The sequence below is a fragment of the Crocodylus porosus genome, unplaced genomic scaffold (assembly GCF_001723895.1).
Source record: "Crocodylus porosus isolate Cpor-Errol unplaced genomic scaffold, CroPor_comp1, whole genome shotgun sequence".
NCBI classification, from domain to species: domain Eukaryota; kingdom Metazoa; phylum Chordata; order Crocodylia; family Crocodylidae; genus Crocodylus; species Crocodylus porosus.
The window spans coordinates 56,827-76,356 of NW_017728887.1; the positions used below are offsets into that span (position 1 = coordinate 56,827).

General features: G+C 62.8%; 3 protein-coding genes and 2 long non-coding RNA genes across 6 annotated transcripts in view; 3 read left to right on the forward strand and 2 right to left on the reverse strand.

Annotated features, from left to right (window-relative positions):
- Positions 1-56: 56 nt before the first annotated feature.
- CNPY2 (canopy FGF signaling regulator 2) lies at positions 57-3,669 on the forward strand. 2 transcript variants are annotated; one of them, XM_019554343.1, is made up of 6 exons: positions 57-101; positions 445-572; positions 754-869; positions 1,158-1,355; positions 1,658-1,754; positions 2,711-3,669. In XM_019554343.1, exons 1-6 carry the CDS (start codon positions 91-93, stop codon positions 2,752-2,754), a joined length of 594 nt encoding a protein of 197 aa, XP_019409888.1. In that variant the 5' UTR covers positions 57-90; the 3' UTR covers positions 2,755-3,669. The 2 variants fall into 2 exon arrangements, with proteins under 2 accessions (XP_019409888.1, XP_019409894.1); XM_019554349.1 differs by lacking the exon at positions 57-101 and adding an exon at positions 137-179.
- A 1,741-nt stretch (positions 3,670-5,410) lies between these two features.
- LOC109323022 lies at positions 5,411-5,940 on the forward strand. The gene is made up of 2 exons (XR_002104527.1): positions 5,411-5,494; positions 5,614-5,940. It is a non-coding gene; the product is annotated as an uncharacterized LOC109323022 (long non-coding RNA).
- Positions 5,472-19,530, reverse strand: part of LOC109323027 — a 19,825-nt gene continuing 5,766 nt past the window's right edge. The window contains exons 2-3 of the long non-coding RNA XR_002104528.1: positions 12,224-12,227; positions 5,472-5,556 (exon numbers count right to left, since the gene is read on the reverse strand). This is a non-coding gene — a long non-coding RNA (uncharacterized LOC109323027). The remainder of the gene's footprint in view (positions 5,557-12,223; positions 12,228-19,530) is intronic.
- Positions 7,332-15,392, forward strand: CS (citrate synthase). The gene is made up of 11 exons (XM_019554318.1): positions 7,332-7,476; positions 11,756-11,803; positions 12,032-12,139; positions 12,265-12,330; positions 12,422-12,553; positions 12,661-12,849; positions 13,063-13,262; positions 13,544-13,673; positions 13,787-13,888; positions 13,978-14,187; positions 14,319-15,392. Exons 1-11 carry the CDS (start codon positions 7,435-7,437, stop codon positions 14,487-14,489), a joined length of 1,398 nt encoding a protein of 465 aa, XP_019409863.1. The 5' UTR covers positions 7,332-7,434; the 3' UTR covers positions 14,490-15,392.
- On the reverse strand, positions 16,285-18,227 carry COQ10A (coenzyme Q10A). The gene is made up of 5 exons (XM_019554330.1): positions 18,166-18,227; positions 17,604-17,777; positions 17,298-17,490; positions 17,109-17,210; positions 16,285-16,931 (listed from the first exon to the last, which is right to left on the reverse strand). The coding sequence occupies exons 1-5, from the start codon at positions 18,210-18,212 to the stop codon at positions 16,764-16,766; spliced, it is 684 nt and encodes a 227-aa protein (XP_019409875.1). The 5' UTR covers positions 18,213-18,227; the 3' UTR covers positions 16,285-16,763.

Here is a 19,530-nt window from a genome sequence, read left to right on the forward strand (position 1 = left end):
CCAGAGAACCTGGGCGGGGGGCAGCCCGGGCCGGGACCTATGGGCGGTGTGGTTCGTAGGGGCGGGACCTATAAAGCAGGCGGAGGCCGGATGGACCAGGGGTCTGTAGGGGCCTGGGAAGGGGGGTGGGGTATAGGGGAGCACGCAGCGAGGCGGGCTGCAGAGGAGCCTATGGGGGGGTCTGTAGGGGATCTGGGACCTATAGAAGTGGGGTGGAGGGGCTATAGGGGAGTACGTAGAAGGGCCGGTTGAAAAGCTTACGGGGGGGTGTGTGGAAAGGGGGTCTGCAGGAGTGTTGGGAGACCACCCAGACTGCTGCCCTGCCGGAGGAGCAGGGGGCTTTGCTGCTGCCCTGGGGGGGGCATTGTCCCTGGGACTGGAGCAGATGCCCCTGGGCTAGGGCAAGCCAGCTCCGGGCGTCCCTGACCTCCCGCTTCCTCGCAGGGGTCCGCGCCGGCCCACGGGCGCCAGGATGGGCAGCTGGGCATCTTGCGCGCTGGGCCTGGTTGTGGTGCTGGTGGCGGTGCTGAGCCCTGCGCGGGGCCGGAGGAGCCAGGACCTGCACTGCGGAGGTACCGGGGCCATGGCTGCTCCTTGGGCTGCTGGTGCAAGGCGCTGCGTGGGCACGGAAGGAGATCATTTCCTCGCCACTTTGTTCGTGGGTCCCTGTCCGTGGGCTGCCAGGCCTCCGCTCCCCCCATGGCTCTTTGCCACAGGCACCTGCGTCCTCTCACCCTCTGCCCCATGTTGCAGCTTGCCGGGCCCTGGTGGATGAGCTGGAGTGGGAGATCGCGCAGGTCGACCCCAAGAAAACCATCCAGATGGGCTCGTTCCGCATCAACCCGGACGGCAGCCAGTCAGTCGTGGAGGTAGCGTGTGAAGCTGGGCCCCGTCCGCGATCAGCATGGGGGTGTCGAGCCGCTGCTGGGGTGCTGTTCCCGGCTGGCAGAGCAGGGCGCTCCTGGGGCTGCTCTGGGACTTCTGAGTTCCTCTCCTGGCAGGGGGAGGCAGGAGAGGAAGCATGTGGGAGGTCTGGCTTTGCTCTAGCTCCTTGTGGGGCTTGAGGAGTCGTGTCTTGTCCGTGCCTCAATTTTCCCAGGGTGTGCAGTCGGGGTAAGCAGGGAGACGGGTCTAGCTGCCCCACGGTCTTGCTGCAGGTGCCCTATGCCCGCTCCGAAGCCCACCTGACAGAGCTGCTGGAGCGGGTGTGCGAGAAGATGAAGGAGTACGGGGAGAAGACGGACCCTGTCACCCAGCGCAAGGCATACGTCCGCATCCTCTCCCACGATGGCACCAAGATGGATCTCTCCGAGGTCAAGATAGATGGGGACGTGGTCTCCAGCCTGAAGTTTGCTGTGAGTGGGGAGGGGTCAGGGATGCTCAGTGATGACTGCCCACCACAGGTGCGTGCGGGAGGTCTTGCTGGATGCAGTAGGAGGTGCGGGCTGCCCTCATCAGCCAGGCCTCGGCACCTAGCACTGGGCCTTGCTTGTGGTCCAGCCAGCACAAGCTGTATCTGGCCTTTTCCAGAGGCTTCAGCTCTTTGTGGGGCTTCAGGCTGAGTGACCGTGGGAGTCCGTGTGTGGCTTAGCCAGCCTTGGAGCGTGAGTGGAGTTCAGAGGTGGCAGGTATGTGACCAGTGCTGTTTCCATTGCAGTGCGAGAGCATCGCAGAGGAGTATGAGGACGAGCTCATCGAGTTTTTCTCCCATGAGGCCGAGAATGTCAAGGACCGACTCTGCAGCAAGCGCACCGGTGAGCAGCCCCCTCTGTTTCCTGGAAGGGAGTCTCTGCTTCCTGCCTTGGTCTTCACAGCCGCGTCACCTCTGGCACCAAGGGGCCTGGCCGTAGTGCCAAAATGGTGCTAGAACGTGTGCGTGCAGTGCTGCGCTGGTCAGCAGCCCCAGGGCAGCTCCTCCGTGCCCACAGCCAGCAGCACCATGCTGGAGCAGGGGGGCCTGGACTGCAGAGGCAACACTGGCATCTGGGGCAGATCCAGGGCAGCCCTCACGGCTCTATCACACAGGCTCTTATTGGCGCTGGAGGCTGCAATGTGGTTGTGGTTGCAGTGACCGGGGCCATTCAGGGAGCAATGTCCTGTTCTGCTGAGCTATTTTTGGATGGCAGTGCTGGGTGCTAGCCAGCTGGGCAGGGTGAAGGCCATGGTGCCTGGGACAGCAGCCCACCGATGCTGGGTGCTGCTCACAGGACAGGAGGACAGTCCCTGCCCAAGAGCCCGTAGTGTGGGGTCTTGGGAGGAGCATGGCCCAACGCAGGGGGAGCACAGGGCACCTGGGCCACTGGGCTGCAGTTGAGCTCCTCCAGGTGGGTGCTGGCGCTGGGCGTGATCTGCCGCTTGCGGGGCTAAGGGTGGCGTTGGCAGCTTTGTTCAAGCAGCCCTGTTAACTGCAAAGCCGAGGGAGGCACCAGGCAGCCTCTGGGCTAGACGGATCCTGTGCTGGCTGGTGGCTAGGCCCTGTAGGCATCCTGTGACCACAGCTGTGCCCTCGTGCTGGTCCAACCTTTCAATCGTGCCGGACTCCGGGCTCTGCTTCTGGGAGGGGGGTTCAGAGTCTCTTTCTACGGCATCTCCCCAGGACTGACCCCTGGCCCGGCCCCTCCTCACTCCCTGCAGCATCTCTCAGGGCAGAGGTTCGCGATTGGGATCCAGGGGGCAGTCCCAGTGCTGATGGCATGTGTTTTGCCCACAGATCTCTGTGATCATGCCCTGCACGTGCCCCACGATGAGCTGTGATGCGGCAGCCCCAGATTGCGCTGGACAGAGCCCTATAGCCAATGCCTTGCACTCCCCCCACTCCCGTGTCACCTGTGCTGTCCTCGGGGGCATCACAACTCCTCGCTGAGGATGGGCAGCCCTGTGTGAGCAGCTCCCAAGCCAGGTGGGAAGGACATTCCCCGCCTGCTTCTTGGGCTCATCTACCTTGGTGCTGTGAGCAGCCCTTTCCTTGGCCACAGGCCCCATGAGGATGCTGGCTCCTTTGCTGGGATTCTGCTTCCTCCCTTGTCTGGCGTTTTTGTGTCTTATTTATTTTTGCTGCACGTCCCCTGTGTCTGTTGCAACGGGAGCATTGTCTGGGGGTTGGTGAAGGGGACCAGCACCTAGGACTCCTGGGTTCTCTTCCAGCCTGGAGGCAGAGCAGCTGATGGCCGCCTGGGGCTCTTGGCTCTAATAAGGCTGGTGATATAGGACTCCAAGGCTTCATTCCCAGCAGGGGTGTTTTGTGGTGTCTGCCGGAGCCAGGACTTTTTGGGTTCCACACTGGCTCTGCCACCGTCTCCTTGGGCAAGTCACTTCATCTCCCTGTGACTCAGGTGGGGGAGGGGACCAATGGGGAGGGGCCTGCACAGAAGCCCCTCCCCCATCATCTGCTTGCAGGGGGGGAGATGTTCAGCCACCAGCAGGAGGCACTCCAGTTCCTCGAGGACAGATTGCAGCTGACAATGGACCTGGGCGCCTGCACCACGAGGCTTATGCGCAGGGCAGGTGTCCAGGGTTGTGGGGGAGTGTTTCTACTTCAAGGGGCTTAAGTCAGGAAGGGTTTAATGTTTCAATTCTGTTTCTAAACTGTCTTTTTCAAAGTTGCAGGTCGCTGCGGTCTTTGGCGGCCGGTGGTAGAATAAAATGCAAGGCCACATGGCAGTTGGAATAGCTTGTGGTAGTCCTGGCTGGTGGGGATGCCAGGGTCCTGGCTGGGAGTTGGGGGGGCACCCTAGGAGATGCCTGGATTGGCACAAGCAGGGGCTTTCAAAGGGCCCGTGGGGGTCACACTTCCCACCTGGGTCTCCTTGTTCAGGCAGGAGGAAGCTGTTACCTGCTTGTTGCATTCAGTTACTGTGGCCTGGGGGGGGGTCAAAGGGTCACCCCATTGGAGGCAGGCTTTTGCTGCCATGCTGCCCCCTAATGCAGCAGCTGCCCCCTTGGGCAGCAGAAGTGAAAGAGCCTCTTCGGTCCCCCTTGCTGCCCTCCAGGGCTCTGATCCACCTGGGTTACTCCCCTGCCACTTATGAGTTTTCAGGCACATGCTGGCCTGAGGTGCCTGGAGCTGTGCACCCTGGCAGGCTGTAAGCTTTGCCTTGGTGCAGGCTCTGCTGTGAACAGATGTCTGAAAGTGAAGGAGACTTTTGTGTTCTGCCTTTGCTCTGGAGGGAGGCAGCTGGCCTAGGTCCCCATCTTGTGTCAGCCTGGCCTGGGCCTGATCCTGCTTCTGGTGCTGGGCTTCATTCCCTCCTCCCTTGCCAGCTGGAGGAGCTCTGGGCTGATAAGGGATAATTCCCCCCTGCTGGGTTCAAAGAGCCTTTGGAAGGGCAGAGCCCTAATGCTATTAGTCTTGGACAGGGCCTGGCCTGGCCCTGGGCTCAGTCCGTCTGCAGCCAGTTGAAGGTCAGCACCTCCCACAATGCACCCGCTCACAACGTACCCAGCTGGGAATCCCACGGGCAAGGGGAGAGGGTGGCTGGCAACTCTGGGCCCTCCGGGGGTGCCACTCTGGCCTGTGCCCAGCTACTTCTCCAGGCAAGCTCCGCCAGTGCCAATCCTTAAAGAACAGGTGCAACCACCCCCATGAGGCTGCCTCTTGGCTTCAACTCACCTGGTGCCTTGAATGGAGGTAGAGCTGGCTGGCTGCTTGCCTGGCACTTGCTCAGTGTCTTGAAATGGGTCATGTCCCCAGTGCTCTTCCAGATGCTAGGAGGTGTTTGGCTGTCTTCTCATCAGTCTAAGGTGGTGGAACCTGCAGCTGCACATCTCCTGGTCCAGGGTGCCACCAGGCCTGCTTCTAGCAACACACAGAGCGGCCTAGCAACCAGCAAGGGCCTGACCTCACCTGTGGGAACCACCACGTTGATCATTAACAGCTGGGGAAATGGCTCTGGGCCTGCTGCCCTCATTGTGCCGAGTTTAAGCAAATATTTTAGAGCGACCTGAACCAAAGTGCAAATACTGACCACCCCTGCCTCAGCACCTTTCGGCTGAGAGCACGACTGGGGAGAGGCAGCTGGCTGAAGTGCAAGGTCACAGAGTCAGGCCACCAGGTCTAAAAAAAGGATCAGCTGATGGAGCTTGGGCCAGACAAGCTGGTGGGCGGTGCAGTGCCCTGTGCTTCGGGATGAGGGGACAGTTATCCCTTTTGGATAAGGGAAACTGAGGCAGAGAGGCACTCAGCAGATCCTACCAACTTTGCTCAGAGGCTGCAAAATGGGCATTACAAAATTTCCTGGGAAAGGTCTTGGCTGCGGGGCATGAGGTGGCCATAGCCAGACCCCCTGGGGAGTCCAGTCCCTGGGTGCAGCGCAGGGGCCCTGGGCCAGCATGGCCTGAGGCTGATGGTCAGGTGTTACTGCAGACGTATTCCATGAGGATACGGCCTCTTTTCTGTCCTCACCGGCCATGTGGAGAGAGTGTGTGGTGTTGTCTAAACCCAGCAGCCTTGTGCCACTGAGATGCATTTGCCAGCTGATGTGCCAAAGGCAACACAGTGGGTAAACTCTGGCCCGCATGTGATTTCCCTGTTCAGCAAAGTCACTGCCCATCCAGCTGCTTCCAGGATCTGAGGGTCAAGGCTTTCAAAGTGCAGCTCCTGTCCCTTCTTCTCAGGTGAACGCGTAACTCAGCAGTCACATGGATACCAAATCATCCAGGCCCTGGCAGTGCTGGAGTCTGCCTTGGAGCTGCGCTGGTAGGGCCAGTGTTTTTTCCCGGTGAGCAAAGCATGTGTGGCTTTAAGTGGACAGGAGCATAGACACCCGGGCAGATTTAGAGCTGCTTTTCTGACACGTGGAGGAGCTGGGAACCACTCTCTTCCTTCTGACTTCAGCAGCTGCTCTCAGAAACGTGACGACTGCATTGCTTGCTTACCAGAAGCCCGGCTGTACAGGCAGCAGAATTAAATGTGTCCTGAGGCAATTCTGCCTCATCTTTGTACCTTGATTGATTTTTTTTTTTTCCCGCCCCCCGTAATCAACCTTCCAGCATCTATCCCAGTGCTGAGCTTGCAGGGAAAGGGGTAGTGACTGGTTTAATCTGCAGACAACCCAGTTCATAGGTGCACCCTAGGGCTGTCCTATCCATGCTGTTGTTTCCGGCCCGAGTTGCTGGCTGTGGCCGTGGAACAGGCGAGCCCTTGGTTCCAGGGCTGTTATTAAAGACGAAGTTTGTGAAATGTAGTCCCCCGGCTGCTGGGACGTGATTAGCAGGTCACCTTGCTCAGCATTACCTGAAGGTTACCTGGAGCCTGAATCAAGGCTATTATGTAGCATCATTGCTTGTCCCATTTCTCCAGCCCAGGCCTGATTTCATGCAGCCGATTCTCTTACTCTCAGAGTTTTGAGAGGCGCTGGGCGGTGGAGAGCAGCAGAGGGATTAGCCTGAAGGACGGTGAAGGTGTGAAGCATCTGACTGGCTTTTCGGGGATAGGGTGGGCAAGGCTTTGCAGATTGATGCTGCCAACCCTGGCACAGGGAGCTCCCTGCTGTCTTGCTCTAACTCTGTGCCTGCTGCCTCTGTTTTGCTGGGGTGCCTGAAGGTGATGCCAAGCTGCCTCCTGGCACCACCTAGATAGCCCACCATGACTCCCCACAGCTCCAAGGAGATGCCACAGAGACCTCCCTGGCGCGTGCTGCCCCAATGCCATGGGGCTTCGCGGTGACTGCTGTGGAGGCACACGTGCCCCGGGATGTGTCGTGACATGGCGGCCAGGTGTTGAGGGAATGCCATGGCGCTTTACCAGGCTGCAGGGTGGCTCCAAGGTGATGCCATGGTGTTGTGCTAGGCCACAGGGGCTCTGAGGTGATGCCACAACACTGCCCAGGCCCTGCTGGGGGGGCTCTGAGGTGATGTCGCGACATTCCCCACCCAGGCCATGAGGGCTGAGGTAATGCCATGACACTCCCCAGGCCCGGGAGGGAGGGCTCTGCAGTGATGCCATGACACTCCCCAGGCCACGGGGGCTCTGAGGTCACACCATGACACCTCCCCAGGCCTTGGTGGGAGGCTCTGAGGTGACCAAGCCCTGCTGGAGAGGTGGTGACACTCAAGGCCCTGAGGTGACACCACTGATGCTTCACCAGGCCACGGATGGGGAGGGCTGTGGGGGACGTCACGACACTCCCCCCATCCCTGGCGGCCCCGCCCCGCACGTGCCCAGGCGTCCTCGGGCCGGGCCGCGTCGCACTCAGGCGCCCGCCACGGCCACCTAAGCCCCGCCGTCGCCTCATTTACCTATCCCCGCCTCCCGACGCCAAGCTCGGCCAATGGTGCGGCGCCGAGCCCGGGTGGGGGCGGGGCTAGGGTAATTTCCGCCGCGCTCGCTCCGCCCCTGCCGCCGCGAGGACCCCCGGGCGCGGTTCCCTGTTTTGCCGCCTCCGCTCCTCGTCCCTGCCGCCGGCCCAGGCGGCCCAGCGCTCCGCTCCGCTCGCCATGACCCTGTTGACCGCGGCCGCGCGGCTTCTGGGCGCCAAGGTCAGGCCTCGCGGGACGGCTTAAAGGGGCCGCACCCCCTTTTGGGGGATAATTAAAGGGCTCTTTGTGGGGCCTGCAGGCACCTGTTGCCCTTGTTCGTGTCCCGCCGGTTTGGAGAGGGTGACATGGGGTGGGGGGTCTATCAGCCCTGCCCCCCTTCGCATGGCAGGGCCTCCCCCCAGTGGGGGGTCTGACCTGCCCCTCAGGCCCTGGTGCCCCTGGGGGTTGGGGTAGCAGGGCCCAGGCCCCAAGGGTGGGGGACTTGTCCCCTGCCTGCAGCCAGCGGAAGGAGCTGCATAGCCTCCCGTCCCCCACTCCCCACGGCGTCCAGCGGGACGGTGGGTGCCAGCAGCGTAGAGGGCAAGGAGGTCGAATGTCAAGGGCCCACAGGACCTGTGGCATGTGCCCAACGGCCCTGCCCTTGGCCAGCCACGGGGGCCCTGGGGCTGCACGGACCTGATGGCAGGCAGCTGCGCAGAGCAGATGAGCGGCTCAGCGGGGACCTGGCAAGGTCACCAGGTGGCTTCCCCTCGCAGGATGCATGGGCCAGGCAGGGGGTAGCAGTGCCCAGGGAGATGGGCCCTGGTGGGCCAGGAGGAGAGCAACGGCGGGGGAAAGACCGGGAGTCAGTTGGACTTGGAATTTCGTCACGCGCTGCCACTTCTCGTGGCGGTCACGTATTTTTGGCCTCTGCCGGCCAACCTGGCCATGCCGTGTTGTGTGTCTCGCTTGGATTCCCATGCAGGGCAGGGAGCCCAGTGGCCCCAGCCTGGCAGGGAGGCTAAAATTAGAACAGACTTCAGCTCCCACCTGAAACAAAAGCCAGATGGGCTCATGCCGGTAACTGGAGCTGGGGCCTTCCCCACTGCCCGCTTCCCTCTTTGTTTCGGCCTCTCTCCTCTCCCCTCTTGCCCTAGGCTGGGCCCTGGGGTTCCTGGGCCCTCAATTCTGTGGGGGAGGAGCTGGAGCGCTGCACCTTTCTGCCAGGGGACCTCCAGCCTGGTCCCTGTGCTGGGTGCAGGCAGCCAGCCGGGATCCTGTACATAGACGGCTCCTACTGACAGCTGCCCAGGCCTTGGCTTTCGGAGGGGCCTGGGTTGCAGCCCAGGTTGGATCTCGGGTGCAAGTCATGTGGGGCAAGGAGGGGGAGGCCCTGGCTGAGACCCCCTCAGTGGGGTCCAGGGAAGGCCCGGCACCTTCCTGCTCCCCCACCCCTCCAGCCAGCTCCCACCTGCCAGGGAGGGGAAGTGGCTTCACTGGTTGGGTAACTGCTCCCAGCCTCACCTGGTCTTGTGCAAGCCCGAGGTGGTGAGCTGGGGCCCAGCCCTGAGCTGCCTCCCTGGGGCGGCTGCACCCTCCCTGGAGCTGGGGGTGCTGCCCTGCCAAGGCCGTGAAGATCCTGGGGGTAGGGGGTATCGGCCTGGGTGGGGTCCCATCCTGCCATTGCTACCACCCCCCTCTGCCACTCTTCTGTCTGTCTGGTGCCTTCCCGCGGTGTTGGTGCTGTTGGGCCCTGTAGGCAGAGCTCTGCCCTCGGGGGCATTTAGCCTTTGTTTGTCTGGGGTCTGCAGGGCCGGGGATCTGGCAGATGGAAGGCATTGGCTCTGCCTCGGGCCTGAGCAGTGCTTGGTGTTTGGGGAGAGGATCCAGGTGTGCCCAGCTCTTGGGAGGAGCTGGCAGAGGTCAGAGCCGGGCTGTGGGGTCTCCCCTGGTGGAATAATGCACAGGGGTGCCCCTGCCATGCTCCCAGCCTGCATTTGCCAGCCCTGACCCACCCTGGTACCATGGCAAGGGCCAGGCTCCACCAGGCCTGAAGGCTGCGCAGGGAGCCCAGGAGTTCAGGTCCCTGTGCTGCGGAGAGGCTGCACTGGGGAAAGTCTGCTGGGCACCTTGAAAAGCTTCTGGCCCTGCCCCAGGTTGGGTGCTGGTTAGTGCTACCCAGCAGCCCCCACTGGCCCTGGCATCGTTCCTGGGGTGTTGCTGCCTGGAAGTGCCCGTGCCCAGCTGTCACCAGCTCCAGCACCAGGCATGGCTATGGTCTCCTGTGGGCTGATATCATTAAGCCTCTTTCCACCCCCCGTGTGCCTTTGGACTGACCCCCCCCCCAGCACCTGGTGTTGGCTCCACTGAGCCTCCCACCTGCTGGTCCTGCTGCTGCCCTCCCTCGGCACTTTCCTGGGGGGCCATGAGGTAGCGTGGTGCAGAACCAGGCACAGGCCTGGGTTTCTGGTCACCAAGTTCCTTATCAGCCTTGCTGTCTTACCCCTGCCACGTCACATGGGCAGATAGCCGGTCATGTGCCAGCTGGGCCAGGGCTCTGCTTTCCCCCATCGGTGTCTGGCCTGGGCAGGGTGCTCTGGGCTTCAGGATTTGCCCTCTTCCTCCCCTAGGAACAGGACTCCTGCTTGCTCCATGCTGCAGAGATCTTCTGGCTGGTGGCTTCCCGCAGCCATGAGTCCCTGCCCTGCCTGATTGCAGCAGGTGGGCCCAGCCCCCCCCCCAAAGAGCTCTGGGGCTGCCCCTCAAGGATGGCTGGGACTGAATCTCGCTGGGTTGAAGCCCAGGCTCCAGACCCTGGATTGTAGGACCTAGAGGGGCTGCACTGTCTCTGGGATGGGACCCACCATAGTTGGAGCCCTGTCAGACCATGTTCTACCCCTGCCTGGCCAAGCCCAGAACTGTCTCTGACCTGGCATTTGGGTCTGGGGGTTCTTCCTCCTCCTGCCCCCTGCCATGCTGTGCTGTTTCTGCCACTAGAGACCTTGCTCAGTAACAGCTGTGTTATCCAGAGCTGCTTTGTGCCTCCCATCCCCTCACTGAACTTGAGGGGAGCAGGCCAGGCTCAGGAGTGGAGAGTGGGGAGGAGGCCAGAGCTGGGGGCTTTCTGGATATCCGGGCTTCTTGGTGTGTGCAGCACCATGCACTGGGTTCCCGGCTGGCTTGTGGGAAGGCTGCAGGTCTCAAGGCCTGGCTTGCTGGCAGCCCTACATTGTCCTGTCCTTGGCTCTGGTGGACCTGCGCTATCTGATCAGCTCAGTCTGCCCTGCGCCCGGCACTACAGGCTGAATGGAAAAACCAAGTCAAGCTGGGCACTTGTGGGGGCAGTGATCCCGGGCAGGGGGGCGCTGCCGAGCACAGGACCAGTGGGGCAACTGCCTTGGAAGGTGCCTTCGTTCCCAGCTGAGGCATTGTCCCCCAAGTGTGGGGGGCAAATCTGGCACATCCCCTCCCCCTTCCTGGTGCCCTTGGCCCTGCGGGACTCACGCCTGTCTGCGGTATCTCTGCAGGGCCAGACTTTGCACTGGGACGGGGCGAGTGGCTGAGGCCTAGGCTGGGTGTGGGACACCAGTGGCATGCCTGCGGATCTCTGCAGCCCCTCCCCACCCCCGCTAGGGGCAGGCTGCTCTGGCCCGCCGTGTACTCACTGGGCTGCTTGCCCGCTGAGCAAACAGCCCGGCAGCCTGTGGCCCTGTACAGAGCACAGAACCTGGATGCAGGCTCCCGCGGGGCGTCCTGCCAAGAACTGGGCTTGGGGGATGGTCGTAGGGCTGCCAGGCTGGAGAGGCTGTCCCTCCCCGACCCCCTGCTGCATCTAGAGCCACACAGCTCTGTGCCCAGGGCCTAGAGGCAGTGCAAGGATGGGCAGCCCCCTAGCACATGCAATCCTGGAGCTGTTGTGCCCTGCCCCCCTATTTGCTCCAAGGTGCCTGCGCTTCCTCTTGCTGTGGTTTCGCTCCTGTAGGCACAGCCGACCGGCAGGTGTTGGCGTTGCTGACTCTGCCTGGCTGGCACAGGGACTGCTGAGCGTTTTCCAGGCCCACCCACACACACTAGTAATGACTCGTGGTTCTTCCAGGGGAAGCTGGAAGTGGTAGGCGGGAGCTGCTTCTACTGGGGGTGGGGGCACAGAGCAGGGGGTGAGAGCCTCTGCCCTCCATCTGAGCTGCCCAGCCTGGGGGCACCAATGCCAGGGGAACCACCTGCCCTCTGCCCACTCCCACTCTCATACCTGTTGGGCACTGATCTCGCTCAGCCAGTTCTGCTTCCTGTGGTGAGTGGGTGCAGAGTGGAGGCAAGTCCTTGCTCCTGGTGGGGGGGAGACAAAGAGCCCTTCAAAACCCCCAGGCATGTTGCTATTTCTGGGTAGCTGGTTGGGGGCACAGGGGGATGCCCTTGGGAGTGGGGGAGACTGCCTGTGAGCACAAGGCCTCTGGAGGTTCACATTGCTTCCCCCCGGGGAGCTGAGGCCTGAGGGATCTCCCTGCATCTCTCCCTGCAGAACGCGCCATGTATCCTCTTTGCTGCCCGGCATGCCAGCTCGGCCACGGTAAGTATAAGCCCCTTCTTTCCCCTTGGGCTGGTGAAGGGGTGGGGCAGGGATCTTCTCACAGTCCCTTGGTCTGGGGGGGGTCCAGATGGATGAGCTGGGGGGTGCTGGCTGCCTGGCCAGGGGCTGCTTCATCCTCCAGAGCCAGAGCCACTCCAGGGGCAGTGATGCCTCCGAGGAGGGGTCATGCAGCCTCCCCACAGCAGCTCTTGTTCCCCTTCTCACCAGAACCTGAAGGATGTCCTGGCCAACATGATCCCCAAGGAGCAGATGAGGATCAAGAGCTTCAGGCAGCAGTACGGCAACACGGTCATTGGCCAGATCACTGTGGACATGGTAAACAGCGCTGTGGCTGGCTCGGGCCCCACGTGGTGCTGCAGCCCCTGAGCCACCAGGGGATCAGGTGTGGAGGGCAGGTACCCAGCTCTGGGCTGTGCCAAGCACTGTTATCTCCTCCCCAGATCTATGGCGGGATGAGAGGTATGAAGGGGCTCATCTATGAGACATCTGTACTGGACCCTGACGAGGTAAGGCTCGGCTGCCCCCCACAGCCTTGGGTGCCCCTTGCTATCCCCATCCCCACACTGAACCCGAGTCTCTACCCTCTCTCATTGCCAGGGCATCCGTTTCCGTGGATACAGCATACCCGAGTGCCAGAAGCTGCTACCCAAAGCCCCTGGTGGGGAGGAGCCCCTGCCTGAAGGGCTTTTCTGGCTGCTGGTGACAGGAGACATCCCCACTCAGGAGCAGGTAATGCAGGGCACGAGGGGTCTTGTGCCCGCAGCCCTGGTGCCACTACACAAGTCCCTCCCACCATCCCTCTTTATTGACACCACAGGCCATGCCTCTGTTCCCAGGTGACCTGGCTGTCCCGAGAGTGGGCCAAGAGGGCCGCACTGCCTTCCCATGTGGTGACTATGCTGGACAACTTCCCCACCAACCTGCACCCCATGTCCCAGCTCAGTGCCGCCGTCACCGCCCTCAACAGTGAAAGCAACTTCGCCCGTGCCTACTCAGAGGGCATCAACCGGGCCAAGTACTGGGAGGTAGGGGCTGGGCTTCTCATCCCTGGCATGGGTAGCAAGGGGGCCAGTAGGTGTGTGGACCCCTGTGGGGTGGGGTTAGTTCTCCCCACAGGGCGTGATCCCTGGGTCAGAGCCTGAGGTTGGCATTGCAATCCCTGGTCTGGCAGGGGTCAAACTCTCAGGGAGGGCTTCAGGGGTCAGCCCTGCCCAGTCTCCTCTCCCCCTCCCCTGCAGTTCATCTATGAGGATGCCATGGATCTGATCGCCAAGCTGCCTTGCATCGCGGCCAAGATCTACCGCAACCTGTACCGTGAGGGCAGCAGTATTGGCGCCATCGACCCTGGCCTGGACTGGTCGCATAACTTCACCAACATGCTGGGCTACAGTGAGCCCCAGTTCATCGAGCTCATGCGGCTCTACCTCACTATCCACAGGTGAGGCAGCCCAGGAGCCTCCTGTGCCCCCATGGGCAGAGGTCTGTCCCCTGTGGGACATGGTCTCTGTCGGCATGATGGCAGGCTGGGCAGAATCGAGCCTTGCCTCTGGACTAATCTTGACTGCCAAGACACCATAGGGGCAGGTGCCACTCTAGCTAGTGCATTGCTGCTCTTCCAGGGCGCTTCACTGCCCCTTGCCATCTGAAGGTGCTCTAGCATCTCCCCCTGGGCTGGGAGCTGCTCTCATCTCCCCCCACCCCTCTTCACCCCCACTGCAGTGACCATGAGGGGGGGAATGTCAGCGCTCACACCAGCCACCTCGTGGGCAGCGCCCTCTCTGACCCGTACCTCGCCTTCGCAGCCGCTATGAATGGGCTGGCTGGGCCGCTGCACGGCCTCGCCAACCAGGTGGGTGCCCCTCGCAAACCAGCACCTGGGGGGGCAGGAGGTGGCAGCATGTGGGTCTGTACACAGATGCATGTGCATGTGCATTCCTGCACTCACCCAGCCGTGCCCTGCAGGAGGTGCTGCTGTGGCTGACCAACCTGCAGAAGGAGCTGGGCCAAGAGGTGTCGGATGAGAAGCTGCGGGACTTCATCTGGAATACGTTGAACTCAGGCAGGGTGAGTAGCCTGGGCAGAGGGCTGCCTCCTTGAGCTGGGGCTGGGGCAGCCCCTCCTGGCTCTGAGCCCCCCCTCCAATGTTACTGCAGGTGGTGCCAGGCTACGGGCATGCGGTACTGCGGAAGACGGACCCACGCTATACTTGCCAGCGGGAGTTTGCCCTCAAGCACCTGCCCAATGACCCCATGTTCAAGCTGGTGGCTCAGCTCTACAAGATTGTGCCCAATGTGCTGCTGGAGCAGGGCAAGGCCAAGAACCCCTGGCCCAACGTGGATGCCCACAGTGGAGTGCTGCTCCAGGTATGGCCCTCACTAGTGGGGGTGGTGGGTGGGTGGGGGGGTCTTGAGCTCACCCAGCCCTGGGGACATCCAGCTCCTCTGAGCAGCCCCTCATTGCCCTGAGATGTGCCCCAACCCCCCTCTTCCCACAGTACTATGGCATGAAGGAGATGAACTACTACACAGTGCTGTTCGGTGTCTCCCGGGCCCTGGGCGTCCTGTCGCAACTCGTCTGGAGCCGGGCTCTCGGCTTCCCCCTGGAGAGACCCAAGTCCATGAGCACGGATGGCCTCATGCAGCTCGTGGGCTTCAAGTCGGGTTAAAGGGATGGGGCCCTGTGGCACCCAAGGGAATGTGTAAAGAGACAGTGCACCTCTGCGACAGGGCCCAAGCAGGCTAGAATTAAACCGCTCTAAGGCACTGTGAAGTTTCAGGTTATTTATGGTGTAAATTAAGGTTAAAAGAGAAGCCAGACCCATACCCCCCCCACCTATCCCCCACCCCTAGCTCCTGCCTCTAGCAGAGCCCAGCAGCCCCCACCACCCCTGGCTGCTGCCTGGGTCAGTGGGGGCCAGAGCCCTGCCCAATTTCCTAGCTCAGCCTTATGCCCCCCCTCCCCAGCATCCCAGGCCAGGAAAGGAAGGTTCAGCCCTGTAGGAATCATGTTGTCTTGTCTGCTGTCTGGTTAGTGCCCTGGCCTCTCCCCAGACTCCAGCCCCAGGGGAAGGGAGGGGGCAGGGGCACTAATTCTACACCCTGCCCCCAGCTGTGTGTGATCTGCCAGCTTGAGCCTTGGTCTGTAGCAGAATTGAGCCCTGCCCTCCCCTTCCCCCACGCTTGTATGGGGAGGGGGTAGGCACCTCTAGGGCTGGGAAGGGGGTGGAGGGCAGGGAGCCCCTGGCCCACCCTGTGTCCAGCTTGCTGCAGCACTCCATGTCCAGCCCAGGCACCCACACCTGTGCTGGGCGAGCCAGGCACACCCCCCACTTCATCCTGCTGGAGCTGAGGGGGTCTCTGCTCTGCCTGGGGGCTTGGCCTGGCTGGCAGGCGTAGGCTACTCACAGAACTGAGTTGCCTCGGCCCCCCAGCATGGCTTTGATACACTCCTCCCCGCGCCTGCTCCCCTGTGTGTACGCACCCACCCCCACCCCTGCCCGATCTGTTGCAGATTCAGGTGGTTCTGTACAAACAAGAAAATGCAAAATAAATGTTTTTTATTAACAACCTCTGCTCATGGCTCCATGTGTTGTCCCTTGGGGGAGGGCTTGTGCCCTGCCCTTGGCAGCCCCAGGCCCAGGGTGCTGAACTCCAAGGAGGGGAGCCATGCAGGGCTGCTCTTATCCATCCTGCTTGCCGGGGAGCAGTGGACCTGCCTGGGGCAGCCCTTCCCTACAGCTAGGCATCAGAGGGAGGAGAGGGGCTTCTAGGAGACCCCAGCACTGGCCCCTACCCTCATCCCAAGTCCAGGCTTACCTGGAGGGGGGATGCTGCCTCCCCTCCCCTGGACCCAGGTGCCCTAAACCCCCTTCACCTTTGAGTGGGCTGGAGTGAGCCCAGCTCCTCCACTCTCCCAGCAAGAGGCTCCCAGCTGTGCCCTGCTAACTTAAAGGGCCCCCATCCCAGCATGCTTTGCTGGACCTGCCCCTTTAAATCCAGCAGAGTCCCTCAGGTGCAGCCCATAGAGTTAGGCTGCAGCAGGGCAGGGGCGAGTACCAGGAACTTAGCACCACTGGTGGGTGGGGGATGTGTCTTAGGGTACACCATTCCCCCCCCACACTGGGGGCAGCTGGGGTTCCCTTAGAGCAGCAGGGGGGTGCTTAGAACTGGAGTGGGGGATCTGTGCCCTGGTCTGGGAGGAAGGGTCGGGGATGGGTCCCAGCAGCTGCAACAGCACTGGCAGCCCTCTCAAAGGACCATGAAGCTCTGGTCCCTTCTCCCCCCAGCACCTATAGGGCTATCCCCTGTGGGGAGAAGCCAGGCACAGAGCCACTGTGTCCCTGGAGCTGCCCCTTTGGGTGCTAAGAGCAGAGGGCCCTGAGCTGGGCACCCCCTTCCCCCACAGTTTAGCTGTCACTTGGACCCTGTTGCCTTTACTCTCCTGGTGCACCTCCCCTTTTCCCTTCTGCCCCCACTGGTGCAGCCCCAGAGCCAGACAGGACCTCTTCTCCCCAAATGCCATCCCCACTATCCACCCAGGGGCCCTAGGCTATCCTGGAGGGGGTGGTGCTGCAGGCATTCAGGCCTTGCCCTACTCTATGCAATCCCCACCTCTTACTGCCTTCACTCACATGTGCCTGCTGGGCTTGGCACTTGCAGTAGTATACAGGAGCTCCAAATCAGTAAAGGGTGGAGATCCCCCTTTGCCCTATGGGTGGGGTGTAGAGAAGACCCCCTGATAAAATAAAGTAAATGTAGCTACAGGCTGGAGCCTGAGGCAGGGGGAAGAGCTGGGGCAGGGTGCCCAGGCCAGGCTGGCTACTGGCTCTGGAGATAAATTAGAGAACGTTGGGACAGAGGCAGTCCAATAAATAGTTAAAAGGTCGGTGGGGGTTGGGGGGGGTCTGCAGCCCTCCCCTCGCGCCCACCTGGCAGCGTCCTCATGTCTGGTGGACTTCGTGGAACATGAGCTCACGGGGGATGCGGGTCTCGGGGCCAAAGGCAGCAGCTGCCCGGCGCTCAAAAGCAGCCACCATCTTCTTGACCACCTCATCGAAGAAGATGGCCGTCAGCTGGGAGTGCAGCAAGGAGCGGAACTCGAAGGAGATCTGTGGGGAGGGGGCACTGTGACCAGCTGGCAGTGGGGACCAAGACCCCCATCCCCAGGGCTCAGGATGCGACCCAGGAGTCCTGAGCTAGAACTCAGAAATGCCCACAGGTGCTTCACAGCCCCCCACAGCGTGGCCTGGCTCCGAGGCCCCGGGCACAGAGCGGGGCATCCTTACCGAAAAGTCCACAGTGCAGGTGCGGGGGTAGCCATGGATGCCGGGGCTGAAGCGCCAGCTGGTCTCCAGGTGGTTAAAGAGCTTCCCATCGGTGCAGACAGCCTGGGGGACACAGCGCCACGGACATGGGTCAGGGCAGGGCAGGACAGCCAGGCCCACCGTCTCCCTACCACACCAGTGGGGCCTTACCTTAACGAGGTGGGGGCGCACAAGTGTGATGATAGAGGTGTAGTGCTCCAGCAGTGGCGGGAAGCCCACCTCCAGCTGCGCCCGCACGTGGCCCGCACGCCGCAACACCACCACCGACTTCTTGCACCAGGGCACGAAGCTCTTGTACTCTTCCACATTGGACACCACGTCATACATCTCCTCCATGGAATACCTGCACCGGGGGGGCATGGCAGAGCCCTCAAACGGAGCCCCCACCTCTGGGGCCACAGGGCACACAGCCCAGTGTGGCTGCCTGCCCCCCGCGCCCCCCGCCGTGGCGCTCACCCAATGATGCGCCGCTCCGAGTACTCTTTGTGTTTGTTGGTGAAGGGCCCGGCCAGGTTGATGAAGCTCCGGCTGGGCGGCGCGTGGGGTGCCCGGTCCAGGCCGCCGAGGGCCTGTGCCACACAGCTCAGCTGCACGTCACAGAGGGAGACGCACCGGGGACCACGGGCAGGCCTGGGGGAGGGGCAGAGACACACTGCCAATGCTTCCACATGAGGGCTGGGGGTCCACAGCACAGTCGGGGGTGCCTGGCTGGCCAGGGAGGTCCCCAGGCTCCCCAGCCTGTCCCAACCCTGCCCAGTGCCAGGTGCTGACCCCCTAGCACATCCCTGGTTGCTTCCTTCCCCACCTGGCGGGGGGGAGGGGGAGGCAGGAAAGGGGATGTGGCGCCAGCCCCCACCCTCACCCAGGCAGGGAGATGTCATTGGAGGGGGCACGGGGGGGCTGTGGGGTGCGAGGGGCGGGGGGAGATGCAGGCGGGACAGGTGCCAGGGGTAGAGGGGTAGTTGCAGGGGGGCAGTTGTTGAAAGGGGGCAGTTGCAAGGGGCAGGGGGGTGCTCACCTCCCGCGCGGGGCCGCCGCGAGTCGCACGAGCCGCCGGGCCGCCATAGGGGGCGCTCGCGGGGGCGGGGGCGCCGTCTGTTCCCGGCACCGGCTCCGCCGCGCTGACCTCTCACCCGCGCAACGTTATGGCGTCACCATAGCGCCGCACCCCGCCCGCCGGTCGTGTCACAGGCGGGTGGGGGAAGGGGCACGGTGCATCGCGGGAGTTGGAGGCGCCCGGCCCGCCCCGCCGTGAGGGGTCTTGGGAGTTGTAGTCCGGCCTGGAGTGCGGCCAGGCGGGGTGGAGGTGAGCGCCGCACTGTCTGATGCGTCACTGCCATGCCCTGATGTGCTCTTGTGACGCTATCCCCGCGCGGCCACGTGCTGCGCCACGCGTGGCCTCGCACCAACACACCGCCACCACGCAACACACCACTGCCACGCCTTACCATGCCACTACCGGCCCCCATAGGTCTGAATGCCACAGCTGCTCCGCGCGGTCCCCGTGGTCTCCCCTTGGGGCTCAACAGGGCCGAAACCAGAGTAGAAGTAGCCCAGGCACGGGGCCATAGCGCGGCCCCCGCACCACCACCTTCCTGCTCGTGTTTCCCGCCGCCTGGCACTGCGCTGTGCGCCACCAGTTTATGGCGCAGGTCCCGGCCTCCCAGGGGCACCTTCACTGCGCTTCGTTGGAGCAGTGTGGGACTCAGGCCGCAGGGCCCTGAGGGGCGACTGCCGAGGGGGCCGGGGCAGTGCTGGTGGGGGAGGGAAACTGAGGCTGGAGCCGGAGGAAGGTTCCCCCCAGAGAGCAGCTTGGATGGGGGCTGGGTAGCCCTGGTGGGCACCTGCGTGGTCGCCGTGGGTAGGTCGGCTCCGCGCTGCCCGTGTCGTAGTTAACTGCGGGTTCCTGGCGAGTGCCCGCCCCGTTCCTTAATCGCGGTAGCGACGTGCAAGCCAGGTGTGAGTTGCCCTCTCGCGCCACGGCTGTAGTAGTCAGCCACGTGTTAGTTATCCACGGTAGCCGTGTGCTACTTATCCGGGTATTAGCCATGTGTTAGCCACGGCAGGGCTGAGGCAGGAGCTGGGCAGGACGTGATCGCTGGAGCCCCCAGCCTGGCCCGGACACGAGGAGCAGCCCGGCTGCGGGGCCTTTTCCCTTCCCGTGGGCTCGCGATCCCCCCCCAGCCTCTGTCACACCGGGCCTGCGCCACGCGGGGACGTCCTGCGGGGGCCAGGCGGGCACCCGGCGCAGCCCCTCGTCCACGCGAGACCCCGGCAGCTGTCTCCCAGCCGGGCCCCTGTGCTGGAGGGTCAGGGCCCGGATCCCCCCGGCCCAATCCTGACCCCAGAGAAGGGGATGTTCAGCCCTTGCAGCCTGGGGATC